This window comes from Eulemur rufifrons, chromosome 9 (genome assembly GCF_041146395.1).
Source record: "Eulemur rufifrons isolate Redbay chromosome 9, OSU_ERuf_1, whole genome shotgun sequence".
Lineage (NCBI taxonomy): Eukaryota > Metazoa > Chordata > Mammalia > Primates > Lemuridae > Eulemur > Eulemur rufifrons.
The window spans coordinates 49,937,626-49,960,389 of record NC_090991.1 but is presented as its reverse complement, the minus strand read 5'-3'; the positions used below and the strand labels follow the sequence as shown (position 1 = coordinate 49,960,389).

General features: G+C 56.5%; 1 protein-coding gene across 3 annotated transcripts; it reads left to right on the top strand.

The window, feature by feature from the left end:
* Positions 1-1,528: 1,528 nt before the first annotated feature.
* On the top strand, positions 1,529-21,684 carry CDC42EP4 (CDC42 effector protein 4). Of its 3 annotated transcripts, none has more exons than XM_069481670.1 (2): positions 1,529-1,621; positions 18,759-21,684. In XM_069481670.1, the coding sequence occupies exon 2, from the start codon at positions 18,870-18,872 to the stop codon at positions 19,929-19,931; it is 1,062 nt and encodes a 353-aa protein (XP_069337771.1). In that variant the 5' UTR covers positions 1,529-1,621; positions 18,759-18,869; the 3' UTR covers positions 19,932-21,684. The 3 variants fall into 3 exon arrangements, with proteins under 3 accessions (XP_069337771.1, XP_069337772.1, XP_069337773.1); XM_069481671.1 differs by lacking the exon at positions 1,529-1,621 and adding an exon at positions 2,574-2,645; XM_069481672.1 differs by lacking the exon at positions 1,529-1,621 and adding an exon at positions 3,812-3,826.
* The last annotated feature ends 1,080 nt before the right edge of the window (positions 21,685-22,764 follow it).

Below are 22,764 nucleotides of genomic sequence, written 5' to 3'. Positions count from 1 at the left end.
CCACATGTGCCCAGCGAATGGCCAGGTGCCTTCTCTAGGTGATCTCATTTAACACTCACCCCACTGGGGGGAGGCAGGAACTGCTGTCATTTTACAGGTGGGGAAGCTAGTGGATAACTTGTCAGCTCATACATGGCGCAGCTGGAATTCCAAGCCAGAGGTGCTTCCAAACCTCTTTCCAACCAGCCTTTCCCAGAGTCCTCTTGCAGCTCCTATTGCTTCTGAGGACACCTTTGCCCCCCAAATCACAACAAGCTACTCCACTGTAGCTGCTTTATGGTCGCAGCGCCCTTTCACACCTGATATCTCTTTCCTCTCCACCACCTCCAGATTCGGCTGGCAGGGGGACCCCATGCTGCTTGGACACACAAGGAGAGCCAGGCTCCCGAAGGTGGGGAGGTCCGGATGAGTGGCTTCCCCATGGCAACCCAGCCAGAGGTTGAACCCATGCGAGTGCTTCCCAAGTTGCTCGGAACCCCAACTTTCTCATCCAGGTGTCTAGCTCTGGATTTGATTTCCATGGCAGGACAGAGTGGCTGCACTATTAGATCTCAAGAGGTGGCTGCTCTCACTCGCAGAGGGAAACAGGGCCATGGAGTCCCCGGAAAGCACACTGTCCCAGGGGGCTGAGGGACCTCAGGGCCACTGGCGTAAAAGAATCTGAAGCCTTCCCTCATCCACCCCCTTTAAAAACGAGGGGGATGGCAAGGGAACTTTCACTTTGTGTCCACTTTCCTTTTGTTGGGTATTTCACTGCTGGCATTTATCACTTGCAATGATCATTTACAACTGGAAACTATTCTTCTAAAAAGAATAGAGCCCGAGGCCTGGGACTCAGGAGTTAATTCCCCTGGACGTTGCTTGGAGCAAAATTTAGCCTCAGCGGATACTTTGGAGGCAAAAGCCACACAGACTTAGGCCCGCAGGGCGATCAAAGACAGGTCACCCTGCAGAGACTGTCCTCACACCCAGGCCCAGGCCGGGCCCTGGTGGGAGCCGGCTCCTCCTCGCCCGTCTCGTCTCCAGTAAGTGTGAGATGGAATCTGCGAATCTGGTGGCGCCGGGCCTCCTGCTCCCATCTGGGTCAGCACTGGGGCCAGGAGGTGATTAGCAGGTCCGGGAAGGAACAGGAACGAGAACCGCCACCCAGGCTGGTTTCTTGTCGTTGCGCGGAATGGGGAAGAACCTTAAGAGAGCCTGAGCCAGGCCCCGGAGGGAGACGCGCCCTTGGCCCTGGGGACCCCAGAGAGGGTTCGCGGCCTGAGTGCAGGCTGGGGGAGGGGGGTCCCCAGAAGGCGGGCGAGCCCAGCTGCCCCACGAGGAGGTCGGAGAGTCTTTGGCTTTCAGATTTGAACGCGGGAGGCCGAGCGGCCGGGACGAGGCTCCCGCAGGCCATTGGCTGCGGGGGCGCGGTGACGCCGGCGCGGTAGGGGTGCTGGGGGCGGGCGCGGGCGGAGCCTGGGAGGGGAGTGTCCCGGCGGCCGCCAGCCCTGAAAGCCCCAGCGCCAGCGCGAGACAAACGCCGGCGCTGACATGGGTCGCCAGCCCTGCCGCCGCGCGGAGCCCACCGAGGGGGTAGCGCAGCCGCGCCCGCCCAGCGCTCGGGTCTCCGGGGACAGAGGTAGGCGACGGACACCCGCTTCTGGCCGTGACAGCCGCTTGCGTCTTGCCAGGCCTGGGTGGGCTCAGCTGGGGGGCTCGAGTGCCACTACGGGGCGGAGAAGATAGAAAAAGCCGGGCATGCGGGGCCGCGGGGAGGGGAGGAGGGCGCAGGGACCCCTGCTCCTCGGCGTCCGCCCCGGGGTGACAGGGCTGGGGCCAGGGCGCGTGGGGGCGGCTGGGGTGCCTTGGACCCGGCGCCACACACCCTGTGTCCCAGCAGAGCGGGTTTTGGGGAGGAGGGGGTGGCCGAGAGCGGGGCTCAGGGTCGCCGGGACTCGATTTCCTCTCCTCAGACTGAGACTCGCGGGCCTGGCCAAGGGCGCTGCTGGGGCTGGGGCGGGTGGGGGACGGGTTGTAGAGGGCCACCCCCCTGCCCAGGAATGGGTGTGTGTCGGTGTGGGCAGGAGCACAACAATCGGCGGCGCGCGGCCCGCGGTCTCCCCGAGGGGGGCGTGTGTGCGCACAGAGTTCTCCGTGGATGAGAACCGAATTATTCGCCTGTAGTGGCGGAGGCGTGTACAAACGCTCCGGCTCTCGTACACACACTGCAGCGCGCGCCACCCAGTGTCTCCAGGCCGGGGAGAAAGGAGGTTAGGAGCTGCCTGGACGAGAATGGGCGAAGAAACCAATTCTCCCCGCGAGAGCCCTTCCCTCCCCCGCCAGGCTCCCGCCCCGCCCGCCCCCTCGGAAGACCTGGAGGCCGCAGCCGCGAGAGGCCCAGGCGCCTCCCGGCGGGGTGGGGCCGGGCCGAGCTGGCCGCCTCTTTGGAGCCGGGAAGCGGGGCCGCGCGCCCGGTGCGCCGAGAGCGGGGAGCGGTTGGTTAATGATTTAATCACCCCCCCGGGGCGGTTGGACTCCGATCGGCTGTCGCTAGCTCCGCCCCCTCCCTGGAGCGTCCTCAGTCCGGGGTACAAAACTGCCCCCTGCCTCTCGTGCGTCCCCCAGGAGCTGTCCTGCCTGTCCCGGGAGCCGGGCGGCCGCCGGTGAGTGCTGCAGCCGGGAGGCTGGAGAGCCGGGAGGGAACCGGGAGCCCCAGCTGGAGGGCTGGGGCTGAGCCGGCTTCCTGGGAGAGGACAGAAGTGTGTGTGTGCGCGCGCGTGTGTGTACAGAAGAGTGTGTGTGTGTGTGTGTGTGTGTGAGAGAGAGAGAGAGAGCGAGAGAGAGCGAGAGAGAGCGCGAGCGCGCGAGAGACCCAGAGAAGGGGGGGGAGGGGTGCTCGCTGCTAACTCAAACCAGGTTCCTTGTGTTTGCCCGATGACTGTGGCCTGGGCTTTGGAAGTTTTCCTTTTCTCCCTGGGAGAATGGAGGGGAAAAACAATGCTTTTTCTTTTCTTGTCTCTGGAACTTCTCCCCCTCCACTGCCCCCACCTCTTGCAGTCTGACTGGCTGCCTAACATCCCTTGCCGGGTCGGCAGCGCCCCGGGGAGCTGAGCAGTTGAATCAGTCCAGAGTCCTTGGGCGTCCCTTTGCTGTGAGGGTCCCTGGCCTCCCTGGAAGGGCTGGGTGCTGGAGGAAGAGTCACCCCCAGCGGCCATCTGGACCAGAGACAGCTCTGCCGGTCCAGGGGAGTGTGAACAATGAGGGCCCGTTACAGGGGCCCTGCACTGCAACTTCTGTGCGCAGTCTGGGTTTCTAATAACTCCCCGCAGCCCCCGCCCCCTATCTGAGGCTGGGGTGGAGGAGGGACCACCAGTAGGATGGACTGAATTTTAAGAGAACAAAGAACGGGGCACAAAGGAAGGGAGCTGAGCTGCGGGTTCCTCCCAGAACTGGGGAGTTGGCTGGAACAGGGCCAGGCCCGCCAGGCTCAGCAGCCCCAGGGCTCGGGGGCAGTAATGGGGCACCCAGCAGGGCCTTGTGAGGCCCCATCCCTGCTGGGCAGCTGGGACCCTGCTGTGTGGGAGTGCCATGTGTGTGCCCTGCTCTCATCAGCTGCCCGGTGTGAGCTACCCACGTGACTGAATAGTGTGGCAGTTTATCTCCTCTGAACTTGGACTTTGCCTCTCCACTCCTTGAGGACAGCTGCTCCTTCCCACAAGGGGGGCTCAGTGAACCTTGGGAGATCCCAAGTGGGTTCTCCCGGTCTTGCCATCGGTCCTGGTGGTCCCTGCAGGAACTAGGAGGGGCTGGGGTGATAACGTGAGCCTGTCGTGGTGATCCTGGGGTGAGTCTCTGCCCCTCTGGTAGTGCACAGGGCCACGCGGACCAATTGCTCATGTCATACTCTGTAGCTCAGGCCTCCACTGTGAGCATTTCTTCCATTTTCTGGGGGTTCTGCCTTTTTCTCTCTCTTTTTAAACCCATCTTTCCCCGCTATTTATCTCTTGCATGTGCCCACCCACCAGTGCTTGTCCCTATCCTATGGGTGTCCCCAGCCTAGTTCCATCCTGCTGCCTCCAGAACTGACAGCACCTCAGGACTGGAGACCAGAGAGTCACAAGCAGCGGAGGGTCTCGTGTGTAAAGCGGGGTGGGGTGGGGTGGGCAAATGTTGACCTGGGGGTGGAACCTTAGACCCTTCTTGGCAAGGCAGGAGCTCTCCCAGAAGGGCTTGAGGTTGGCTGTGGTTCAGAGATTCCAACCGCCTCCACCTTTGGAGCGGTTGATTGATTTCTGTGGCCAGGACAGGCTGTGCCCAGGTGTGGCAAGCAAGGTGTTTGACAGTGGCCTCTCCGTTTCGCTCCCCACCCCCACCCCACATTTGGTTTGGGTTGGAAGTGGAGGCGTCAGAAGCCAGAGTGTCCAGGATTGCTCTTGGGTAGCAACTCTAGACTTCTCTGGCTGGACGTTCTCGTTCCACAGACTCAGAAGAGCTTGTCCCTGCAAGGGTGGGGAGGGAAGGAGGAGGAGTCTGTCCCTTGGAGGAACAGGGAGCTGGGTTGATGCCAGAGATAAGGCTTGTGGGGCGGAGGGAGAGGGGTTGAGCAATTCTGCCCTGGAAGCAGAGAGAGCTGACCTGTGCTTAGCTTAGGTCTTCTGACTTACACACTGGAGGCTTTTCCTTGACCTTAGAGAAAAGAACCAAATTCTGGAACCAGGGGACACTTTGAGGGGTCGTCCGGCAGAGTGTCCTAAAGGCCAAGTGTAGCCAGTACTTCTGGGGTGCTCCAGGCTGGCTAAGCCCATGCCAGCCCTCTCTGGGCAGGAAACTGGACAGTAGTGCAGAGAGAGACTCGCGAGGCCTGGACACAGCCCTCTTTGCTCGCATTGCCTGGGAAGGAAGTTCAGCCATTAGTTTCCCACATTCCCACTCACTGTGCCCCTGAAGCTCCAGCTTAAAAACGCACCTCCTTGAGGAGTCTTGGGCTTCTTCCAGCTAACGTACATTGGAGTCTCCCCCAGGCACTGCCTGCTTGCCGCTCTGGGCTGCATGCCAAGGTGGCAACGCTGGCATCCAGAGCCTTCCTTTGCCGAGAACAGGGGAACTGGTGGTCTCCACTCAGCCTCCCAAGCTGAGGAAAGGTCTCCCTTTCTGGGGCTCCATTGAGGGCGGTTTGGGGTGTGTCCATGAATGAAGGCTTACAGTTCCTACCCATCCCGTAAGAAATGGGTAGGAACTGTAAGCCTGGTGTTTCCCCCTCATTCCTGCATCCCAGGGCCTGAATGCATCTGAAAAGCAACAGTGCTAGGGCAAGAATGATCCTGGGCATCTCTGTTCAGTCACAACCCCTGTGGCCACCATCTTCTGCCTTGGCCACCAGGGTGGCAGAGGAGGTCAGTTGGGGCAGCCTCCAGCCTTCCTGGGTGAATCTCTGGGTTCTCCTTTTGGCTGTGCCCATGAAGTTCTTGCAGTAAGTGAACTTGGTCTGGAGACCTCAGCTTCGGATCTCCCCAAATGTGACAGTGAGGCCAGGTTCCGTGTTCCAGCCTCTCTGCCTTGCAAGCTCCTACCCTCAAGTCCCCACTTGGGTCCCCTTCTGCTTTGCTTAGAATGTTGCCCCTGGCCCTGAAGCATCTGAAAGGGGCCTGCCCCTCCTGCTCCTGGGATGGGGTTTAAGGCTTGGTCAAATGGTAGAGAGCCCAGGAGGAACCCAGGTTGCTATACAATGTGTGGACACCGCTAATGAGCATCTGCTTTGGTCCAAAGGAGCAAGTTAGGTTTTACTGGGGGGTTATCATGTTGAAGTTTTTGTTTGTTTGTTTGTTTTGCATTATTTGTTGCTAGCAGCACCCAGGGTCCTGCAAATTCCAGAGTTATCTTTTACCCTTATCCTGGGCAGGAATGGGGGAGTTTCTCTTTTCCCACCTCCCCCTCACTATCCTTATCAAACTGAAATCAGAAAGAGCTTGAGCCTTGTTGGAGAGAAACCAGGCTCCTCCATCTATGTCATTAAAGGTTAAAAGGTGAAGAAGGGAGGAGGGAAATCAGGTCTGGAAAGGAGCCAAGTCTGAGGGCTGCCCAACCCCACTGCTGGTTGGGGCTACAGAGGGAGGGCAGACTGTGCCCGGCTTCAGCAGCTCAGGGGACCCTTCCCCCTGCGACTGGTAGTCCTGGGGACCCCCAGGACTTTGAAAGGGTTCAGCCCATGCCCCACCCTGGAGCCTTTTGTATTAGGTGGCCCCAGATATGTGTCATTTTTGAATTTAGGAAAGTAACAGTGGCCAGAGTGTCACTGGATATGCTGGAACTCTCCTCCAGACCTCCCTAGACATAGGGCACCTGCTGAGAGAGGACACACGTAATAATACTCACCCCTAGCACAGCACTGTGCTGAGTGCTTTCCATATATTCGTTTATTTAATTCCCACAACAATGCTTGGAGGTGCATAATGTTATCAGTTGCTTTGGAAGCTAAAGAGGGAACGGAGGCACAAATGACGTGCCCAGTGTGGCGAGCCAGCTAGTGACCTGGGGCACCTGGCTCTTGGGAGATTTGCCTGCCTGCTCTGGAGTGAGTCTAGATCCACAGGTATCCCTCTGGAGACCCCCCCCAGAGTGTCCGTGAACTCCCCACTCCTCACTGAGCGCTTGACTCTTAGGAGAAACAAAGTGAAACCAAACAAGGCCTGGCGGATCTGATTTCCAGCGCAGACACTTCCTTCCAAGATCTGGGCAGGAACTGTGGGGTGGCTCCCAGAGGAGGGAGATCTGCCCTTTATAGGGGCATCGACCCCCCACCAGGCACCCTTCCTGCCTTCCCCAGGTCTTCCCGCTGTGAGGTGGCTCCCGTCAGGTGGCAGGCCTGGGAAGCGCGCATTTCCAGGAGGGGCCTTGTAAACAAGCGAAGTCGCCCGGATGTCCTTGAATCACTGGCTCCTCAAGTCTTGACTCCGAGGTTGTCTGTTTCCGGTCACTGCCAGGCCTTGGCTCCTTTCTCCTCTTTTCTCTGAGCTGTTCTAATTCCCAGGTGGGAAAAGCCTTCTCTGTCACCCTCCTGCTGACTTCCTTCCCCTGGCCTGAAGCATCTGATTCTGGGATGGGGATGGAGGTGGATGCCGCCGCCGCAAACATGTAGGAGCCAGGCAGAGAGCGGCCCATTCCAGCCCGGGAGGAGCAGGGGTTCCCAGCAGCAGGGGCCTCTGGGGATGGGGTCCTGTGATCTGTATTTCCCAGTGTTAATCTGTACTTTCCCTGGGGCGGTGGGGAATGGGGTGGCCAGACTAGGGGGACATTAACCTGAAATTGTGTGCAAAACTGTGTGTGTCCTATGGGTGTTTGTGCATCCACGGCCTTCATCACGTCTCCCAGGCCTGAGCCTCAGTGATGCTGTGACCTTCTCCTGCCGTTCTTTATGGCGGAGAGGAAAAAGCCCCGAGTTCAGAATCAGGCACATCTGGGCTCTTAGCTCTGTCCTTACCAATTGCGTGACTTGAGTGAATCACTTATCTCTGTGAGCCTCAGTTCTCTTATCTGCAAGATGGGGATGAGGATGATAACCTCCGTGGGATTGTTAGGAACAATACGTGAGATAAAGTCTTTCAAATGCCTAGGCCGGTGTATTACTGTACATTTTCTTAAAAGCAGTTTAATCAAAGTAAAGCATCTAGCACAGTGCCTGGTGCTATAAATCTTAAATTCTTTCTCATACTTCCTCTGTGACCTATGGCCCAGGAACAGTTACTGCACAGTCCAAGGAGGGCCTATCCCCTGAGGCTGGGCAGGGTCTGGGAGAGCATTTCCCAGACTGGGTTCCTCAGCACACAGTCTTGCCATCTGTCTGGACTGACACTGGGAGACATTATTCCAGAATGTTCTTGATTACAAGTCACTGCTTAAACTAGACTAGATTCTCTCTTCTATGTTTTCCAGGAACTAAAGGGTAAAGTATCCAAGCCATAATGTGTTTTCCCATAACTCAGCCTGGCTGAGTTATTGGCATCATTTTCCTATAAACTGTAAGAATTATAAATTTCTTAAGATGATGGAGAATATCTGAGTCTTTTTTTTTTTTTTTTGAAACAGAGTCTTGCTCTGTCACCTGGGCTAGAGTGCAGTGGCGTCATCATAGCTCACTGCAACCTCAAACTCCTGGGCTCAAGCAAATCTCCTACCTCGGCCTCCCAAAGTGCTAGGATTACAGACATAAGCCACTGCTCCCGGCCCAAAATTATTATTAATTGTAGATGATAGGCTCATCTACTTGCAAAGCCCAAAAGATTCCATTATAAAGTTGATTACAGTGTGCGAGGAAGTGTAAGTTTTAGTGGGGTGGCCATTAAATACATTAAGGAGAAGAAAAGGTAGCTTCCCCATATACCAGCTATAACCAGTCAGAAAATATAAGTATGTAAATGTAAATATAAGTATGCAAAACCCCTTTGTAACAAGAGACCATAAAATAACCCAGAGTAAACATAACAAGAAATGGGTAAGACTTGTAGGAAGCAAACCCACAAAATTTAATAGAGAATGTCTAAAAGACTTGAATACATGGATATGAAGACTTTATGTTGTGATAAAGTCAATTTTTGCCAGATTAATTTATTGTTTTCTTTGAATTCCAACAGAATCCATCAGGATTTCTTTTGAAACTTAATAAAATGTTTCTAAAGCCCATCTGGAAGACTAAGTAGATTAGAAAAGCCAAGAACATTTTAGAAAAAAATGTTAAAGTAGGGGTATTACCCTACCAAGTATTCAAAATGTATCATACATAGTGGTGGCATAGACCTGGTTTAGAAATAAACAGAGACCAATGAACATACAAGGAAGTCTGGAAATAGGCCCATGGCTGGGTGGTATAATAAAAAATTTAATATATGACAAAGGTAGCATTTGACACTTTGCTCACATTTTAAAACAAAATTTTATAAAGAATCGGTAACTAAAATTACTGTATTATTTTTTTCTATTTTAAGTGACCCACAATTTTATAAGGCACAGACATCTCTAGTTTGCTGTATTTCCTCCTGTTTCCCCATCACACACACACGCAAACTTGGAGTAGGGAAGGTCTTTGCTTCCTGATATTTAAGCCAGAAACCATAAACAGATTAGACCATGTAAGAGTGAACAAGCACTCCATGGGAAAGACAGCAATAAAATCACTATAATGTAAACAAGCATCTGCTGAATTTGCAGAAATATTTGCAAAATATGACTGTCAAAGATTTAAGTAGCTTTAATATTTAAAGAAGTCACATGAATCCATTGGCAAAGGTAAAGCCCCCACTCCCAGTAGGAGAATGGACAAAAGGGTTCAGTAAGCAGCACACAAGACCCTCATTAGTAACCAAAAGGAATACAAATGACAAGTTTACGGGGTTGGGGGAGTGGCTGTTGTTTTCAGTTCAGTGACAGGAAATACAACATCTGATGTTGGACACCATCATCCGACATGGGTGAGACTAACTTGGCATGACCTCCAAAGAACAAGTTAACGATAAGAAACACAAGTAATTTTACTCATTTATAAGAATGTATCCTCCGGAAACAGCTGAGGACATGGGCATATTTCACTGAATGGTTAGAGAGTGTCAAAGACTGAACCAATCTAGTGTTCATCAGTGGCAGAGTGCATGTGAAAATTAGGTATTAGGACTTGATTTAAAGTAAGGTAGCATAATTTGTCAACACGTCCGCATTTTGACCCAGATGTGCACAATGGTTGGCTTTATTCATCCCTCTACAATGGCAAGTGCTGTAGTGAAATAAGGGGAGAATATCTACATCAGTGCTGAGAGTTCCCGTGCAAGTCCTATACGTAATTTACATTTTTAACGGCTACATTTTAAAAAATTAAAGGAAATAGATGAATTGAGCATTTTATTTAACCCACTGTATTTAAAATACTATTTTAACATATCAATGTGAAATATGAAAATAGTAATGAGATTAATTAACCTCGTTAATGTATTAAAACTACATTCTTTTTCATACTAAGTCTTTGAAATCCAGTGTGTATTTTACACTTGGGCACTTCTCCATTTGGACAGACCACATTTCAAGTGCTCAATGGCCACGTGAGGCCAGTGGCTTCCTTACTGTAAGTATAGGTGTCGGTTATTGAATAAGCCACAGAGAGGCATTGAGAAATGGAAGTAGCTGGGAAGTTCTGGTGTGCACTGTCGCTGTCTTCCTTGTCCAGTTGGTCCTGTGAGCCCTGCTCTGGTTGATTCACCGCCCTCCCCAGCATGCTCCTGGCTCCCTGTGCCCGTCCCCCCAGCAGGGATGCCTGGAGAATGTGCATCTGCTGGCAGCTGTGGGAAACAGGTAGTGGAACCTGGGGCCTTGCCTCTTTCTCTTCCTTCCGGGATGGGACCACCAGTGCAGAGAGTGTTTCTCTCTAGGAAATGGGACCTGCCCCAGTGTGGCTGGGCATTGGCACCTTTGCATCGACAAGCCTGGCCTGCATGGGCTGGCAGACAGCGAGGGTGGAACATGCTCAGGGCACCCAGCCCAGAGGTTTCAAGAGCGGTGTTGGGTCAGGGTTCTGGTCTTCCCTGTTGGCAGCTGGAACGACCGACGAAGGCAAGATGGAGGCTGGTGCAGAGCAGACGTGAAAACATCCGAAGCGCAGCCTCGTGGGGTCCCACTCCCGACTATGGTGGAGGAGTCCTGGCTTCTGCTTTAGGGCGATGTGCCCACCCCTCACCTGCCAGGGAATCCGAACATGGGAGGATCCTGAGAGCAGGAAGTGGGAATAGGGCCCTGGGTAAGGGGAGACTCCTTTGAGGAGACTTCAAATACAGCCGTCCTGGGGGCAGATCTCTGATGTGGAGGCAATAACGTGAGTCTCAGTCCCAGGGGTCTTAGATAAACAGGCTCCCCAGCCCCTTCCGGCCTGTCTCTCCACGTGCAAGTCCTCTGCTGTGGACATTTGCACGGGCCAGGCAGCACCGCCTCGTGGGGAAAACCGTGTGTGTGGTCCAGGGTCTGGCAGCAGTGGGCTCAGATCACCTTTTGGAAGCAGTGAGAGTGTGTAAAAGAATTCACTCCATCTGAGCCTCAGTTTCCCTTTCTTTAAAACGGGGGCTTATAGACAAGAAAAGCAGACAACAATAAAATAATAAAATGCGGGCAATCATGGGACCTTCCTTGCAGGGCTGCTTTGAGGTTCAAAGACACGAGTTTATGTTATCCCTAGCACAGTGCCTGCAGCAGACACCCAATAGATGGGAACTGTTGGCAGTAGTGGTGATTCTGTGCACAGCTTGGGGGTTGGCCAGTGGCCGGGCGCTGGTTACCCTTGTGTGACCCCTGCCGTCCCTTGTTTTCTCTGCTCCCCTGCAGTGACCAGTCTGGCTGAGCTGGGGCTGTAGGTGGAGCAGAAGCGAAACCTCCACCTGCCCAGGATGTGTCTGAGAGACCCCACTGTTAGGTAGGGGGCCGGCCTCCAGCTCGGAGCTTCAGTGTCCCTGGACATGGGCCAGCGTCCGGTGGGGTGGGAGTGACTGTGTTCTCTCATCTCCTGCTCAGTGGAGGAGGCTCCGGCGTCAGGAAGCAGCTGTTGGGGAGTGAGTTCTTTTTTATTTTTATTTTTTGGAGAGGGGGGTCCGAATCTCCCCGTTTCCCTGACAGCAGGTTGTTGTAGACGGCCCACTTTCTCCTCCCGGGCAACCTAGAACAAAATGCGGCCCTAATAAACATGTCCGGCTTGGGGGCGACTGGGGAGGAGGAAGAGAAAGAGAGCAGAGGTCAGGAGATTTTCAGACACGAGGGGGACGGAGTGTGGATGGAGCCCCGCTCAGTCCCCCGTGGGGGCCTGTGCTGGGCTTCAGCTGCCGAGCCGAGAACTAGACGGTTTTGAAATTAATGCCTTTTCCTTAAACCTTTGATGCTTTGGGATTTTTTTTTATTATTATTTTTATTAAAACTGCACTGCCACATTCAAGCAGACTTAAAGAAAAGCAGGCTGTTTTCCTCTCAAGGCTAACGTCACTTTGTGTCTCTGTGTGCACTTTTCATCTTTGTTCACAAATGCTTATTTGTGTAGAGTTGTGAGCACCGTGTGTATGCAAGCAGGTGTTCTGCCTTTTTCTCCCCTTCCACTCACTGCCGTTGGTGAGCGCTGTTCACGTCACCGCGTGGGCTCCTTTGCGACCGCAGAATGCTGTGCCCAGTTCACGGCTCCCGGCTTCCTTGGCCGCACCTGTGTCACTGGACATTAGGTTGTTTCCGGTCTTTTGCTGTTATAAGTAAGGCTTCAACAAATACCCGTGTGAGTTTTTTCCTCCTTTGAAATAGTTCCATAGGGCTCGGTTTCTTGATGTGGTGGTCACTGAATCATACTGATTTTAAAGCCATTATTTGAAGAAACTTCACCTTAGTTGCAGGTGCCCCAAGACCACCCCATCCGGGGATCCTTTTGACTCAGAGCAGCTCTTGGATCAGGGTTTTGTTACTTTCTCCCCGCCTGGTGGCATCTACTGCCAGTTGTTCCCATCCTGAGCACATTATTATTCATCGTGGCTATTCAGGCTCAGAGTATTTGAAGCCACGAGCCTTGACCTCACACGTGTGCAAACACACCTGCAGACGCAAGGGCTTCCTGGCAGGGCACGTGAAGGAGCTAAAAAGAGTTCCCGTCGTACCGAAGTCGGCTGAAATCTCAGCGCAGGTCCTGTCATCGTCCTCCTGGACCGAAGCAGCCACAGTTCTCTCCCATTCACTTAGCTGCCCTCAGCCCTGCCCCACCGTTTGAGTAAAACAGTCTCCACCTTCCCTGGGCCTTCCTGTCTTTGCAGGGTAAGGCTGGTGAGTGTTCCAGAAAGCATCGATCTTTGTCTGGTGACAAAAGCCAGAGCCCCTTCATCTCTGAGATTTGTGGCCCGAGTTCCGTTGAGTTCCCCGCACAGCCCCCTTCGGCCCGCGATCCCGGTGGCCGATGGTGTGTTCTGGCAGTCAGGTTCTGCCCTGGGGGTGGAACGTGGGCCCCGCCCTGTGAGAAGGGGCTCTGGCCTGCCAGGTGAGACCCGTGGCTGGGAAAGGTGAACTGGGGCTGGGAGCAGCCCCTGGGAGCCCTGGAGTCCCCTGTGATCCTGCTTTTCTCTGTCCCTCATCTGGGCCCTCATCAGGCCCTGAGACCTCTACTTCGGAGACGAGACGTGCCCTGAATGTGTCCCCCGCTGTCCTCCTTGGCCACACCTGCGTCCTGGCCTCCCTTCTCTTTGAGCTAAACTTCCACCACAGCCTCCTGACTGAATTCCTGCTTCCTGCCCTCGAACCTGCAATGCACACATCGGATCACTTGCCTGCTTACGAATGGCCTTTGGTTTCTTTGTGCACCTGCAGTGACATCCAGGCTCCTCACCTCTCCGAGGGGCCTCTCCGAGGGGCCTCTCCGAGACCCTCCAACTCCCACCCCGTTCCCTGCATCACCCCGTTCCCTCGTTAGGCTGACGACTACCAGACACTGTTTTATTTAGCGGTTTACACCTCCCTCCCCACCCGAGCACGAGCGCACTGCATGTGTGCCCTGGAAAGACAATGTGCCATTTTCACTGCTTTATCTCCAGGGCCTACAAGAGTATGTGAATATTGGTGGGTCTGCAGGAGGTCATTGAAGGAATGAATGAAACAAAGAATGATAAGCAAATGAACAAAGCCTCTTGTAGCCAATGCAAGTCACGACTGAAGTCACCATGTGCCAAAAGCCCTCTTCCACCCAGCCACGTTGCCCGGACCTGGTGTCATGTGGATGGTTAGAACAACCGGGCCAGTGGCGGTGGGCAGCGGTGGCGGTGGGCGTTGAGGCATGTGTACTCTGTGTGCCGGGGTGAGCCGAGGGGCAGCCGCGGAGAGGGAGGCCTGCCTGGCTGCCCCGGGAGAGCTCAGGTCTGGCTCCTGCCTCGGGCTGGGCTGCCAGGGACAGGCCACTGCCTGGGCACTTGGAGCGGGAAGCGTTGGTCCAGCCTGCCCTTCCATCTCGGGACTGCGAGGCTGGCCGATCTGGGAGGGCTCTGCTCTCTGTGCATCCTGCCAGGGAGGCTGGGCGAGGGTCACGGCAAGGGCTGTCTGCTATACCCAGGAGTGGGGCTGAGCTGAGGGTGTGGTTGGATAAACACAGCTAGGGGCCTGGCCTTCCCGGGAGGGCTTGCCACTCTGACTTAAGGGTAGGTTCTGTGGCCGGTGGGCTGAGGGCAGAGGAATCTGGTCCTCCGCGGGCTCCAGAGAGAGAGCAGTGAGCTGTTTTCCCGTGCCCTGCTAGGAAAGTGGGAAGTGGCTTCCGGGGTGGGGCGTGGGTGTCCCATCCAGGGCAGGCTATGGGGAGTGGCCACCCGTTGTTGGGAATCCTGTTTTAGCCACTTCCGCAGAGCTGAGTCACGGTGCTTAGCAACACCCCTCCCGGAGCCACAGCTCCCTGTGGCACGATCCCCTTCTGGGGTGGGCACGTAAGCCTCCCAAACTGCCACCACCCCCAGGACCGGCCCAGGCCTCTGGCTGGAGCCAGGGTTGTCACCACCTGCTTGCTTTGAAATTCCGTGTTCCATCTCCTCACCCCCACATCATTCTCTGTTAGAAGCTCAGAGTGACTCGATGTCACTCGGGGCCAGTGAAACCAAGGACTTAAAGCAGCCTGTTGAGCGAGTCCTGAGTCCTCGCTGGCCCTCACGCCTGCTGCTTGGCCTGTCTAGTCTGAGCGCCAGGACCCCAGAGACTCAGACCTCCTCCAGGCCTCCTCGCTGGGGTGCTGGGACAGACGGGTGATGCCATCTGGGCCCCGGCTCTCTTGGGACCCTTCTCTGCTGGATATTGAAGATGGCTTTTCAGAAGCCACCCCCCAGGGAGCGTGACCACAGGAAGCAGATGGCACTGGGCAGACCCGTGCCCGCCCTTCGGGGGCGTGGGGCCGTGCCGGACCCTGGGGTTCCCGGGGCTGGCCTAGGATGGGTGTTCGTGAACGTGGCAGTGCCACACCTGGATTTTAACTGTTTCCCACTGTCCCCTCTGACCCACAAGGATGTGCTGGGGGGTGGGTAGGTGGCTAGTGGGATGACAGGGACCCCCCAGCATAGTGGCCAAGATACGTGGTCCCCCTGGTGGCCACAGTGGTGTGCAGTGTCTCTGGCGAGTCCTGGGCAGCTGGGCCTGCGGTTTCCTTTTCTCTTCTCTCTAATGAGCACTTAAGATCGGGAAACCACAGAGTGCGGCGTTGCTCACTGGCCGGGCGTTCCTGCCATTACACTGAAACCCTTACGCAAGTCTGGAGGTCCCTGTCACTGTTCCCTCCCATTCCAGCCCTTTACGCCTGCTCTCTGCCTCTCTTTTCCTGCTGTTTACCTGGTGCGTGGCACCTGCTCTGTTCTCACTTGTGTGTTCTCAGCCTACGTCAGTGGTTCTCGGCCTGGGATGGTTTTGCTCCCAGGGGACACTGGGCAGTGTATTGAGACAACTTTGGTTGTCACGACCGAGGGGTGGATGCTGCTGGCACCTGGTGGGTGGAGGTAGGGACGCTGCTGAACATCCTGTGGTGCACAGGACAGCCCCCCCCCCCGACAAAAAATTATCCAACTCAAAGTATCAACAGGGTCAGAATCTGCTCTAGGATTATGCAAGAACTTTCTCGAGGCAGCAGCCAGAGCCCCCTTTTCTGGACTTCTCAGCCAGCAGTGGGAGGGAGCACCCGGTGGGGAATGGTAACTGACCAGCCATGTCACCACCAGGGAGCCAGAGAAGGGCCCGGAGTGGGGTGGAAAGAACCAGACCAGGAGAGCTGGCTTCTCGCCTGGCTCTGTCCTTTGGGGTCTAAACCTGGGTTGGTCACTTTGCTTCAGGAGAACTCCATAAGATGGAGGAGCCGTGCCAGGCGGCCCCTCCGGCTCTGAGATTCCAGGATTCTGTGCATAGAGCCGGGGGCCAGACTGCAGGCAGGTTGAAGACAAGGCCCGCCTGTCCCCTCACTGCCGCGCTGGTGGCAGCATAAGCCTGAGGGATTTGCTAGGACCAGGAGTTCATTCGAAACCTGGTTTCATTTCCTCTGATGCCCAACACGACTGAGGAGGCAGATTCTACCTCCCCTTTCCCCTGTTTAGCCCGGGAGAGCTTTCCCTAAAGTTTGGCCTAGAAGTCCCCAGCTGATCCAGAGGGTCACAATGGTATTCAGGGGTCAGCAAACTATGGCCCATGGGCCAAATCCGGCCTATCATTTGTTTTTGTAAATAAAGGTGGGGTTCTTTTGGGCTTATTTTGTTTTATTTACTTTGACAGATTTATTATAAAGGATGCAGCTTGGGAATGGCCAGATGGGAGGGCTGCGAGGGGCGAGGTGTAGGGGGGAGGCAGGGTGCACCCCTTCCCGGCACCTCTGTGTGCTCACCAACCCAGAAGCTCTCTGTAAATAAAGTTTTATTGGCACACAGCCACGCCCACTTGTTTACATGGTGTCTGTGGCTACTTTCTTACTAAGAAGACTGAGTAGCTGTGACAGAGACCCTACAGCCACTCAGCTGAGAATATTTCCTGTGGCCCTTGGCACAAAGTGTTTGTCCACCCCTGGTCTAGCTGTTCAGTGTCTAGTTGCTTAGAGACTGAGGTAGCACGGGGGGTGGGGCCCAGGGCGATTCAGGCTAGGGCTAGGGGAAGGTGACTCTCCCAAGGGCTTGATGGGGACGAGGGAGAGCTGACTGGCCACTGACTGCACAGGGTCATCTCAAGGCCTTCCAGGAGAGTCCCCAGCCCGTTCTGTGTGGCAGGTCTGCCCTGGTGCCTGGCTCCCCCGCCTGCCCCAGGGAGCTTTGTGTTTGCTGGAGTGACAAGCAGTGTGGCTGCCTGGGCATCGGGACGGGGTCACTTGCTGGTGGGGGAGGCTGTCAGACTGGGTGGCAGCGGCTTGGCATGGAATGAGACCATGCAGGGGGACAGGTGGGAGGACACACAGCAGGCAGGCGGGGAGCCCTGGAGCTGTGCTGGGCTGTGGGCTGAAATGAAGGCAGTAGGGGAGAAGCTGGGGGGACGGGGGAGGGTGGGAAGGAGGCGGGGGACCGTCACTGGGTGCTTGAAGACTGACTGTGGCACGCACTGCTGAACCGGACTCAGTCGTGAACAGACCTGTCGGAACCCTCTCCCGGCTCACGCGGCGGTGGGGAGATTGCAGTGCAGCCGTCAGGGAGGGACCAATGTAACGGGTGCCTGCCGGGAAGGGGACATCCAGAGTGCTGTGCGGGGCAGGTGGCTGAGAGGACTGCCCCGGCTGAGAAAGGTTTCCTGGGAGCTGAGCTCTGAAGGACGCAGCGTGTGCCAGGTGGCAGGGTGTCGCAGTTCCCTGCCTGTGTCCCGCACAGAAGCTCAGGGGCTGGAGCGGAGTGCAGAGGGAGGGGGCAGCAAGAGACAGTGTTGGGGAAGGAGGCAGGGGCTGGTCACTGGTCAAGGGGTCCGCACTGGGTGGGCGTCCCCTGTGGCTGGATCTTGCTCTAGCTAAGAGTGAAGGGTGGACTGGAGAGAGACAAACAGGGAGGCAGGGAGACCCGCCGGGCTGATGGGATGGGGGCCAGGTGGGATGTGGTGGCCTCTCATGAGGCAACAGGTTGGGGAGGAAGCGGCCCAGTTGAGGCACCCACCATCTGGGCTTTGCAGCGAGAAGGGTGGGCCTGGACTGAGGGTGCCCCTGGGGACTGTGCCGGCAGGACTGGGACGGAGGCACCTGGTGGTCTAGACCGCCCTCACCCACCATACCTGGTTAAATGCCTGCACCCATCTCCCCCACCCTGCCCAGTGTAACATTTGGGTCAAGTCCCTCTGGGGAGACGGGGGCTGGTTTGGCCCTGACACCAAACGACACTGAACGTCAGCTTGGCCCTTGCCAAGAGCTGCGGGGGTGGTGCCTCCCGGCTCTCCTGGGCTCCTCCTCTGCTGTTCTTTGGATTTCTGGTTCATCCCCCAGGGGGTCTGCAGATTCCAGGGGGGCTAAGTCACACAGGGTCTAGCCGCTGCCTCCCTCTGCCCTAATGATTAAAGAAACTGGGATGGGGTTTCCCAGTCCTGACCTCCCGAGAGGCCAGCGAAGAGCTTGGGGCCCTGTGGGGGAGATGTCACAGACGGGATCCTCATTTATGGGACATCCAGCAAGGACAGGAAGGCCGGGGAGCTGGTTCTGTGGGTCCCAGCAGCCCCGCCCCAGTTCTAGTTCAGAAAGAGAACCGTGCCACCCGCGTACGTGGAGGAGCCGGCGAGTGTCTCTGTCTCCCTGGCCCCATCCTGTCCGTTCCCTTCTCTCTCTGAGGACTGTGACTCAGGCTAAGGTGTCCACTAACTCCATAGGGATGGAGGTTAGATAGCAGAAAGAACTTACTGCATGTCTCTGGGCTGGCTGCGCATAGGAGCCAACTCAGACTCAGTCTCTTCCCTAGAGCGCCACTTGGAATAGCTGTGTGTACCTCCACGTCCTAGACGGGGTTGTGTTTGCTCGAGCAGCACCCTGGTTTGCAGGGGTAGGGGAGGCACTGGCCTTTAGAAGAAAGATTAAACCTCTTCCAGGTTTCAGGGAAAGTGTGTCTCTGCCTATGGGAACTCTAACCAGATTTGCAAAATCACTCCTCTGCTCTGAGAGCCTCCGGGTGAAGAAATGGGCAGGGTTATAGAATTGATTGCTGGCTTATTTCACGTTATTTCACTTTGGTAGGAGAGCTGGGGTTCAAGTGACAACCCCTTGGCAGATGGGCTTTTGTGCTGGGCGTCCAGCCCGTGTTAACCCTTTGTCTCCTGTGCTCTGCCTGCAGCCCTATGATTTCCTCGCGACTCCCCCCTCAACCCGCTGGACTTGGACTTCAGATCTGAACCCAGACCCGTCTGCTCCCTGGGAAAGGCCCCGCTCCCCGCCGTCCGGCAAGATGCCGATCCTCAAGCAGCTGGTGTCCAGCTCCGTGCACTCCAAGCGCCGTTCCCGCGTGGACCTCACGGCCGAGATGATCAGCGCCCCGCTGGGCGACTTCCGCCACACCATGCACGTGGGCCGGGCCGGAGACGCCTTTGGGGACACGTCCTTCCTCAACAGCAAGGCTGGCGAGCCTGACGGGGAGTCCCTGGACGAACAGGCCGCCTCCTCATCTTCCAAACGCAGCCTCCTGTCCCGGAAGTTCCGGGGCAGCAAGCGGTCGCAGTCAGTGACCAGAGGGGAGCGGGAGCAGAGGGACATGCTGGGCTCCCTGAGGGACTCAGCCCTGTTCGTCAAGAACGCCATGTCCCTGCCCCAGCTCAACGAGAAGGAGGCCGCGGAGAAGGGCTCCAGCAAGCTGCCCAAGAGCCTGTCGTCCAGCCCCGTGAAGAAGGCCGTCACCGGGGAGGGTGGTGATGAGGAGGCGAGTGTCGGAGAGGGGGTGCCCCGTCGGAACGGGGCCACGGGCCCCCACTCCCCCGACCCCCTCCTCGACGAGCAGGCCTTTGGGGACCTGACGGATCTGCCCATCGTCCCCAAGGCCAGCTATGGGCTGAAGCACGCGGAGTCCATCATGTCCTTCCACATCGACCTGGGCCCGTCCATGCTGGGCGACGTCCTCAGCATCATGGACAGGGAGGAGTGGGACCCCTCAGAGGAGGACGGCAGTTACCACGGCGACGATGGCCCTGGCACTGTCACCCAGGCGTCGCCTCCTGTCTCGGTGGCCCCTCCTGCAGCAAGGCAGGAAGGCAAGGCCGGCCCGGACCTGCCTCCCCATGCTCTGGAGGACGAGGGGTGGGCGGCGGCGGCCCCCAGCCCCGGCTCGGCCCGCAGCGTGGGCAGCCACACCACGCGGGACAGCAGCTCCCTCTCCAGCTGCACCTCGGGCGTCCTCGAGGAGCGCAGCCCTGCCTTCCGGGGGCCAGACAGGGCCCGAGCCGCTCTCCCCAGGCAGCCGGACAAGGAGTTCTCCTTCATGGATGAGGAGGAAGAGGAGGAGGAGATCCGCGTGTGAGGCAGGCAGCAGCGGGCCGCTCCAAGGCTTGGCTGCATCTTCTCCCTGCCCCCACGCCACTATGACCTTTGACCTTGCTGGGCAGGGGCAGCCAAGAGCCTCATGTGTCAGGCCACAGACCCTGGACCTCATGGATGGGGGACATCAACCTGGCCTGAGGGCCCTCAGGGGACGTGGGGAGCCGGCACGGTGCCAAGCTGGCTTCATTACGCCGTACCCTCCCATCCCTGAGGCTGCATGAGGTGAGGGCTGTGTCCTCGAAGTAGGAATCAGTTTTCCTCTCTCGGCCTCCCTTTCCTGCACCCTGGCCTCAAATGGAGCCAGATGTCAACCTGAGTTCCTGCCACGTGCAGCTGCGGCGGGTCGGCCCGGAGGTGACCTTGGCTCCGGAGCTCAGGACACCTGACTCTCCTTTTCCCTATTGGTGTTTCTGCTGTGACCAGTGGTGGTGGCCGGTGGTGTGTGTGCAGCAGAAGGAAGGGGTTGGTCACACTCCCTGGCCCTGGCTCCTGCACCAGCAGCCTGGAGCCCCTTGGAGCTGAGCTGGACCAGGGTGGGGGTGGGCGGTGGTCCCCAACGTGTACACTAAACGCAGCCCCTTCCAGGGGACGAGAACAGGACAAAAACTGAAGGAAAGCCCCAGGCTTCTTGGATTTTCAAGAAGGGACCCTTCCAGGATGACACTAGGAACAGGGGCTGGGGCACTCACTGCTCAGTCTCTAGGGTTTGCTTGTTCTTTATTAATACGTTTAAATCCTAATAGAGCAATATTGGAACAGTGTCAGTAGGTCTGCCCCCAGAGGGAGAGCAAATTCTTTTAGAAAACCCTGATACTAAGTCTCCTCTTGGAAATTCCCGGTGACTATTAGCGCACTTAAGTCTGGGGACGTCCTTTGGCAAAGAAACCACCTCGACTTTAACTAGTGCTTCCACACTTTTATTTAGAGTTATATGGGGGTGTCTGTGTGTGTTTGTTCCCCCACCCCATAGCTATTAACAGCTGAGGAAGGCCAGTGTAGAAAAGTTCTGGAGAATGATTTTTTAAAAGAATATTTCATTCCTAAGGGGAAGCTGTTCTTGGCGGGGCTGTGCCCTCCCCGCCCCTCCCCCTCCCGCACACCCTGGGCTCCGGCTACTTCCCCTTCCTTTCCCAGGCCCAGCCCCCACTTCTGAAGCCAGGGCCCTGAGGGTAGGTTTGGCAGACAGAGCACAAAACAAAACAAAAAACCAGAATGCTGCATTGAATTGGGATTTCAAGTAAACAAAAGATCATTTTTTTAGTATTAATATGCCCCATGCAATATTTGGAACAGACTTACACAAAGAAATTATTTGTCATTTTCCTGAAATTCAGGTTTCACTCTTAGTCCTGTAACTCTAGCCCAGGGGATGGAGCAGAAAGAAGCTTGGGGGTGAGCCCCAGGGCGGACTGGGCCTGCTTTTCTGTCCTGGGAACAGGCTGACCCTCCTCCCTGGTAGGGAGGGACAGAACTAACTGCCACCGACTAGGGAGGAGCCGCGGGGCTCTTCCCATTTTTTTTTTGCCAGCTGGTGATTCCAAGACACTAACTTCACTCCTGATTCAGTGCCCTGTGGTGCTTCTGTTTGCAGTAGCTCAGCTCCCAAGGTGGTGGGGGAGGGGCGCAGCCCCCGCCAGCTGCCCTAGAAACCCACCCAGGTTGGTTCCAGATTCTAAACTGTGTATTTTTTTCATGATATTGTTAAAACAGTGAGGAAACATTAAAAAAGCCCTATAGCACGCCTGGCACCTGTGTCTGCTTTTGGGGACGGTTATTTCAGGATAGGGCTGGGTGGGGAGGTGGTTTCAAGATGGGGTCCTGTGGGTGCACCAGCCAGGGTCAAGAGGGCTGAGGCAGCTTCTCTCCCCCTGTCTCTTGTGCCCCCTGCCTGGGCAGACACTCAGGTGTAGTGACCGCCATCAGCTGGGGGCCCTGGGCACGTAGTCACCTGGCTGCCCTGTGCCTCGTTCTCTGTCAAATGGAATTCTGCCATTCTTACGGGGCGGGGTGCACGGTAATGGGGGGGGTGTTGTCCAGAGTGCAGGAGGCTGTGTCCTCCCGAGCCGCCAGGTATGGAGGTGTGTGGGAGCCGTCACCACCAGGACGCAGGGCCAGGAAAGGGGCTGCCTTCCCCTCCCCTCTGCCCTATCGCCTTTGGGCCTGGAGAATCAACTGCAGGCCGCAGTCAGGCAGGTCATCGGTACAAGCTCTGGGCTCAGGAAGGTAGGATCTCCGTATCCCTGTTTTCCAGATAAAGAAACGTGCTCAGAGGGGCCAGAGGCCGCCTTCTCCACAGTCCAGTTATCAGTGTTAGGGCGGGAACATCATTCATTCAAACCCCCAGCACTCCTGGGTGCCTCGGGAAATGGGGTCTGGGGCTGAGGACCCAGGGACCCCCCCGGCCCATCCCCACGGTCTCCTCTGCTTGAGCCCCTCTCAGAAGGGAGGACTGGCCCAGGCAGGGCCACAGCCCTCGCTTGCTCTCCGGAACTCCGGGGAAATCTCGAGGACCCCAGCCTGGCTGAGTTCCTGGTGGAAACCTACGTCTCTCCTGAGCAGCTACAGAGAAATCTGGGCTCCCCACTCTTTATCTCCCTGGGAAGCAATTAGAGGCATAATTAAAATACAACCCAGGGGCTTGTGGTGGCCCCAAGGGAGGGAGGGGGAGAGGGAGTGGGGCTGGGGGTGTGGAGACAGGGTCCTTGGGGCTACAGTCTAGCTGGGGGCGGCTGGGAAAGAAAGGCACTGTCCAGGCGAGACCCAGGCAGACGAGGGGGGCTGTCCCTCCCAGACATGGTGTCAGCCTCCCCAGA